Source organism: Poecilia latipinna, unplaced genomic scaffold (genome assembly GCF_001443285.1).
Source record: "Poecilia latipinna isolate Pla-1442-1.1 unplaced genomic scaffold, P_latipinna-1.0 Scaffold1659, whole genome shotgun sequence".
In the NCBI taxonomy this organism is placed as follows: Eukaryota; Metazoa; Chordata; class Actinopteri; order Cyprinodontiformes; family Poeciliidae; genus Poecilia; species Poecilia latipinna.
The window spans coordinates 1-7,524 of NW_015114275.1; the positions used below are offsets into that span (position 1 = coordinate 1).

General features: G+C 36.6%; 1 protein-coding gene across 1 annotated transcript in view; it reads left to right on the top strand.

The window, feature by feature from the left end:
- Positions 1-509: 509 nt before the first annotated feature.
- LOC106964341 (calcium/calmodulin-dependent protein kinase type 1-like) overlaps positions 510-7,524 on the top strand; it is an 11,740-nt gene continuing 4,725 nt past the window's right edge. The window contains exons 1-8 of the mRNA XM_015059818.1: positions 510-643; positions 2,481-2,619; positions 2,706-2,832; positions 3,087-3,162; positions 3,252-3,364; positions 3,443-3,521; positions 5,067-5,154; positions 6,915-7,086. Coding sequence (XP_014915304.1) covers positions 525-643; positions 2,481-2,619; positions 2,706-2,832; positions 3,087-3,162; positions 3,252-3,364; positions 3,443-3,521; positions 5,067-5,154; positions 6,915-7,086 — 913 coding nt within the window. The 5' untranslated portion in view covers positions 510-524. The remainder of the gene's footprint in view (positions 644-2,480; positions 2,620-2,705; positions 2,833-3,086; positions 3,163-3,251; positions 3,365-3,442; positions 3,522-5,066; positions 5,155-6,914; positions 7,087-7,524) is intronic.

The following is a 7,524-nucleotide window of genomic DNA, read 5'->3' on the forward strand; positions in this document are numbered from 1 at the left end:
CATTTCATTTCATTTCATTTCATTTCATTTCATTTCATTTCAAGAGAAAGAGACACGGAGAGGGTGGGAGTGTGGGGAGTGGTGGGAGGTGTGTGCGGGAGGCTTTGATAGAAGAAGAAGAAGAAGAAGAAGAAGAAGAAGAAGAAGAAGAAGAAGAAGAAGTAGTGACTGTTTTTTTTAGCCTTTTTTTGTTGAAGTGGTGTTAGCTCATATGCTCTCAACTCGACTCTGATGGCCACTTTGTCCAGATCAATCCCCTCTATGAATGAGATGAGATTAGCATTTATTGTAGTCTTTTTGTTTTTGTTAAGTTCTGCATCATTTCTTTGTTAGTGTTTCAAACTGTTGTTCGGAACGTCAACCCTCCTTAACTTTTGTCATTTTTCAGTGAACAGGTTTATTTTTAACTCTTATATATTTTCTGTGTAATGTCCAGTTTTGCTTTCTATAAAAATGAGAGAGCAGACTTTTCTTCATGTGATCTGCTCATCACAGATACCATCTGTTGACCAACTTGTGATGAGATGTGGCTTGTTTCAGTAAGATTTCTGTCATCCATCTTCCCTAGAATCAAGCACCCAAACATTGTTTCACTGGAAGACATCTTTGAGAGTATGTCTCATCTATACCTTGTCATGCAACTGTGAGTAGCCCTTCTTCCTTTTTCATCTATCTATGGTCTAAATCAAAGAGTGTCCATCATTTCTCTGCAGATGACTGGATGACTGTAGAAGCAATTAAAATAAAAATCTTTGTCTTACTACTTTAGTGAAAAATACCCATAAAAAAAAAATATATATATATATATATATATATATATATATATATATATATATATAGCTAACTTGTCCTGCTGGGGAAACATACACTGCAAAATCCAGGCATTTAGCCATCATAGACACCCACACATGTGAAAAATAGCAACAAAATGCAGCCTAAACAGTGGAGATGCTCAGAAATGCATCACAGTGCAAAGTTTTTGGTAGGTGTAAAAAAAAATGTAGTCATATACTAAACAATTTTGGAGATACCAGCCTTTACCTTTAAATAGGACTGGTTTTTATAGGTAAAATTAGGGGATGTGAAGGATTCTAGTTACGTTTTTGACAACCCAATTATACCAGATAATCATTGAGAAATAGTCATGAAGTGAAACTCAGACTGTGGCTAGCTCAAGAACAACAAAACTCTGCGGCTAAAGAAAGGTTGTGAAAGACAACATGTCCAGGGTTATACAACATACCAAGAGCTAGCAGTCAAAAAAAGAAAAGGTAGTTATTTAAAATTTCAAAGCAGACAAGAGGTTACAAGATGTTCTTCTAAAAGGACCTTTAAACCCCCCCCCCAAAAAAAAAAACTAAGTTTGAGATTTAACCAGAAAAGTAATTACTTTCTCAGCGCAGGACTGTGGTTCAGAAGCTTTTTAAATGAATAAAATCATTTGAGAACCATTTCTGATTTGAATCTATGTCTGTATGATATAAAATTTTGTTTTATGATCTGAATGACGTAAGTGAGACCAAAAAAAAAAGCAAATTCAAAAGCAATTTGAAAAGGAATTAATACTTTTTCAGAGCTGACTGTGTCAGCTTTTCTACAACTACTTTTACCTTCAACCATGTTCCTAATAAACTAGCTCACATTCACATATTTTTCCACCTCTGTTGTCAGATTGTAAATGAAGTCTGGGATTCAAATTAAATAGAGCCTCATTAAGACCACGTTTTAGATTGCAGTCGCTCTCAAAGCCCTCCAAGCTGATTTTAAACCCCGATTTCATTTAGGCAAAACATCAGCTCAGTAATCCCCCACTTACATAATCTGAAGACATCTGCCCTGTTAATTTGGCTGTAGTCACTAGTATGATGGCCCGGGGAGAAAAGTCACAGTATTAAAACGCTCCTTTTTTTTTTCTCTCTGCAAGCTGAGATCTGATTTATTTGCAAATGCTAAACAATCTGTGATGGCAAAACTCCACATACAGTAAACTTTCATTTTAGAGATGAAACTGCTTCATTTTGTAAACTTAAAATGACTGGAAAGGCATGAATTTGATTAGGGGTCTCAGAGAGGATTATGTGAAGATTTAAACAAGATACTAAAAATGAGCTAAAAAAAAAAAAAAAAAAAGATTTCACAAAATTTTTTAATAAGATAATTTTTTTTCTATTTTTAAATATTGTACTTATGCCACTCATAAACCTTACGTAGTGCTTATGTAATTGATGTTGTGAAAAAATTAGGACATACCATTAATATTCAGTTCATCAGGAAATCTTCATATGATATGAAATAAAAGAAATTTATTTGCACTTAAATCATAAAAATAACTTTCTTTTAATCAGGAAAAGCAAACAAAAAACAAAAAACAAAAAAACAAATCAGCAGCATACATTTTGTCACTGAAGAAAAGCTTAAAAAGTTATTTTAGAAAAGTAAGCTTTTTATTTTTTTTTTTAACATACTTTTCTTTTTGACAGAGTTTCTGGTGGCGAACTTTTCGACCGGATTGTGGAGAAAGGGTTCTACACAGAGAGGGACGCCAGCCAGCTCATCCACCAGATCTTGGATGCTGTAAAATATCTCCACGATATGGGAATCGTCCACAGAGACTTGAAGGTACCTTCTTCCATAAAAGACAGACGCGATACCTTCGCCTCTGGTTCTCAAACTGTAACGCCGGTCCCACGTTGTTGTGTTTGCAGCCAGAGAATTTACTGTATTACAGTATGGACGAGGACTCCAAGATCATGATCAGTGACTTCGGTCTGTCGAAGATCGAGGGAGCGGGCAGCGTCATGTCCACGGCGTGTGGTACGCCTGGTTATGTGGGTGAGGAGCCCTTTCTCTGGTCATTCAGATTCTCTTCACCTTCTCCTCTCATTTCTATGAGAGCTGCTACAGCTGACATCTCCTTTTTACTCAATGGACTGTAAGAGGCTCTTTATCCACTCTTCTTCAGAAGAGTGAAGAGCTCTGTTCCTGCTTAGAGTCACCTGTTAGATCATACCGTTTTGCTGAAAGGTCAAGATTACTTACATCTTGTGTATTTTTTTCACTCTCTGTGTCTTGTGTTTGCTTCACAGCCCCCGAAGTGCTCGCTCAGAAACCATACAGTAAAGCCGTGGATTGTTGGTCCATAGGAGTTATCTCTTACATTTTGTGAGTTGATTTCTTCTGTTTACTTTTCAATTGAACCTTTTTTTGTTTGTTTTAAAGTAAATGATCACGTTGTAACTTTGTTCCCCCAGACTCTGTGGATATCCTCCGTTTTACGACGAAAACGATGCCAAGTTATTTGAGCAGATTCTGAAAGCAGAGTATGAATTCGACTTGCCATACTGGGATGACATCTCAGATTCAGGTGCTTCCAGAATATTTACAGTGGACACAACAATTGCAAATGCTTTTGTAATAACATGAACCTACATTTTGTTGGCAGCCAAAGACTTCATCTGTCATATGATGGAAAAGGACCCCATGAAGAGGTATACCTGTGAGCAGGCTCTCCAACATCCTTGGTAGGGAACTTTTGGTATCTGTTTTAAATAATGCTGCAACTTTTCTGTGCAGGAAGGCCAATGGCAAAAAAAAAAAAAAAGAAATGCTTTAAGTTATATTTTTAATTTCACTATGAAATTTAAAGGTTTTTGTTTTGGGGGAAATTAGATTAAGAAAAAGAGTAAAGTTAAGATGAGCCTAGACTACAATATGGGATTTGTGGCCTGTTGAGGTCATTTTAAATTCAATTCAGGGTCACTTTAGGGTTTTCTTTGAGAAATCTACTTTTACTAACCCAAAAACAGAACATTTTGCTCAAATTGTGGTTACTCACTTTGGATATGAGTTGGTTTTGATACATTGACGTTGTAAAAGCTGCAGGTTTAATCTGTGCGCCGCAGTCCTGACTGTTCTAAATCCCCTTTTGAATTAAATGAGCCGCAAAAATGAAAAGTGGAGATATTGCAAACGTCCGAGGTCATTTTCTGCCATCCAAACTCTGCCCTGGATGGCAATTAGATTGAAATTGTTTCAACATGAACATTGTTTAAGATTGAGGCATTTCACTTAAGAAACACAACTAATATTAGTTGTAGCCCATTAATCTCTAATTGGAGCAAACTTTAGAATTAACAATCTCTGTTTTAGGTAGATATGGATTCACTCAGATGAGAAGCAACTCATAAAATTATGCTCAAAGAAAGAAGGTGCAGGAGAAAAAAGAAGGCACTGCTCACAGACTACCAGGTTTCATTTATTTATTCTTTTCCTGGCATTCATTGGTTGAGAAAAAGTGATTTTATGCTCTTGAGCTCTAATCTGCAAACCTAATCTGTTAAAGGGCAGATTAGGTTTGTCGCATATGTTACTGTGGTGACAGAGCCAGGTAAGAAACGAGCCCTCTCTGTGGTGCTGAAAATCCTGAACTGATTTCAAAAGCACAGGAAGGTCCAAGGTCAGTATGCAGATTACAAATCAACACTTTAAAGAGATCAATGGCGAGAGACAACGAAAAGAGTAGGAAGAGTCATAAATGATGGTTTCACCTCTATTCTTCTCCCCCGTCTCAGAGTTACATTGGTCTTCCACAAAAGTAATATTGATCAGAGATATTTGCTGATCAACAACATTCACAAATGAAAATCATTGAACTCAGGTGACACCTTCAGTGGCCACAGGTGTACAAACTCTATCTCTGAGGTTTTCTGACTGCTTCTACAAACATTTTTGGAAACAGGACTCAGAAAGTTAGTGAAGTTAGTGAAAACAATCACTCAGCTACAAAGTGAGTAAAATCACACAAAGGGGTCAATGATTGTTAGACGCGATGACGGAGATTTCAGATTTTCTGCTGAGTCCTCCAAACTTCATGCGGCCTTCGGATTGGCTCAAGAAAAGTTTGTGAAGCCTTTTCACTCTAAAAGTGAAACAATTAGATGATTATTAAGACAAATGTCAATAGTCTGCTGTGTTAAATTCACTTGTGATGAGCAAACTCCCAGCGTCCATGTTGCAAAAGTCCCTTTAATGTCTCCTGTTTTATTTTTATTTATTTGTTTTCTCAGGATATGTGGTGACACAGCCCTGGACAAGAATATCCATGAATCTGTCAGCGCTCAAATCAAGAAGAACTTTGCCAAAAGTAAATGGAAGGTCAGTCAACAAACTGCGAACGGAGCAGATTTAGGTCCAGCAGCAGTTGGATTACATGATATATATATACACCACACACATATACATTTAGTGTTTTGGATTGAGGTATAAAACTGCACACACTCCTTTGGATGTACAGAAATTAGTCACCACCTGGCAAATTTCCGCACCTTGACAGACCTAAAATGTCCCTCTAGCTCCCCTCACATTTGTGTTATTGAAAACAGCCTCCCTACGATAAAAAGTCCAAGAGACCCCAGCACAAACAAGCCTGAGAAGTAGCAGCAATATCATCTCTTTCTCTCTCTCTCTGTCTCTCGTTATCTATCTTTCTTTCTCTTGAACCCAAAGCAGGCATGCATAAAATCTACACCTCCCCTGGTGCAGTTAATGAAAACAATTGAACTCATGCAGACAATTGCTCTGGCACTGCTAGGCTAGAGAAGGAACTTTGGGGCCATTGCAGAATAGTTGAGTTTAATTATTTTTGGTTTTGGAATATTGACTCAACATAAAAGCAGACACTCACTGATGACAAGTGTAAAGCAACCGAATCTGACTGCTTAATGTTTCTGTCAGTCATTGCATTTTCTATAAACTTATGACTAAGTCTTGTCACTATAAACATGTTATACCTTTGTATCCTGAAGGTGTTTTCAAGTAGACAAATCTCTCTGTGTTCTTGTATATGAGCCTGCTGTTCCTGCTATTTTTAGGCCAGCTGTTTAGCCGTCTTCCCCCCAGAAATATATAGTTTTTACTAAAGCCTCCATGGGGGAGATGATGATGCCCTGGTTTATACGGCGTCTCTGCAGAGAAAAAAGTTAAGAAAATGACTTAATTTCTTAAAGCTGGGAAAGAGCAGAGGTCGTAACTTTTCTTAAAAACAAACATAGCCATAATTCGTCTTCATCTGCTCATGAACTGACCCATAATGTTCCCTTCTCTCTCTGCTGTGTGTTAGGATCTTCAGTGATCAACAGATCACTTTTCTACCAAAATCAGAATATTTTGTTGGTTTCCTAAAATTATTTTTGTTTTAGTTTACTGTTGAGCAGGTAAAATAATGAGATTAATATTACAACATAAAAAGGATTTTCAAGTAAACAGTTTTTCTCCATGTGACAAATGATGAAACGTCCCAGCTGTAACCGTAACACACTCAGAAGTTTGCTGACATGCCTCTTTTTGTATCTTTTGTTTAGAGGCAACTTTCTGTTACACACCAGTATGACTGTGTGGGAGTTTGTCATAAATAATTTAATGTAACCTCTAGTGGGCTACACCATCTGTGATTTTTGCCATTTTCACTTCACTGTTCAGTTTAAAGAATCTTGTCATATTTATTGGTGAAGTTTTTATGTGCAAAATATATATATATATATATTTCATATACAGCTTAGAAAAAAAACACACAAAAACATAATCACTGGTAAAACAGAACAATAAGAACAATGTTAATGTAAGACTATTTAGTCATTTGAATTGATTTACAAAATATGCATGATAGCATCTGTCAAAAATAAATCGTCCAACTCTGTGAATGTACTTTTGTGTACATTTATTATTCAGTTCTTTATGTAACTCTCCACAGACACTTATTGCTAATTAGTTGGCCAACTTCATTTTTCTTACATTTTCCTTACTGGGGCATATTTGGCATAATGTTTCAGTCAGCCTGTTATATATATATATATATATATATATATATATATGGTTTTTTTTTTTTTTTTGTTTCCTTGTATTTTTGGCTTCTGCAGCAAGCATTCAATGCCACGGCGGTGGTGCGACACATGCGGAGGCTGCAGCTGGGCACCAGTCTCGAGGGACCGAGTCAGATTACTCCCACCAGTCCCTGCCATGGACATCTGCTCCCAGAGGAGGAGGTGGAGGAAGAGGAGGATGAACTGGGGAACGAGGAGGAGGAGAGCTGTAAGTCAGCAGCTCATAGTTAACGAGCAAATACAACTTCAAACCGGCCACTGCTGTATGTGGTTAATAGAAGAATCTTGCCAAAATAGGTGCTTTGTGAAGGTGCCTCCAAAGACTTTTTCAGAGTATTTTTTTAAGAGATGAAGTCTTTAATTTTGCTTTTGCACAGTGGAGTGCACACCTCAGTTAGAAATCATTTTTTTGACATTTCAATTAAGTCTATGATAAATAATGTCCATATTTTCTTTATAAAGTTATAAATTAACTAAAGAAATGAATAAAAATGTTAGGTGGGAAAAATAACCTTAAACTAATCCTTTGCTGAAATATCTTTTGATTTAATTTTAATCATTTAAAAAAAAAAAAAAAAAAAAAAACCTTAACTTTTTCCTTTTTTCTGGTTTTTTTACCTGCTGAACTGGGAGGGAAACACGGGAT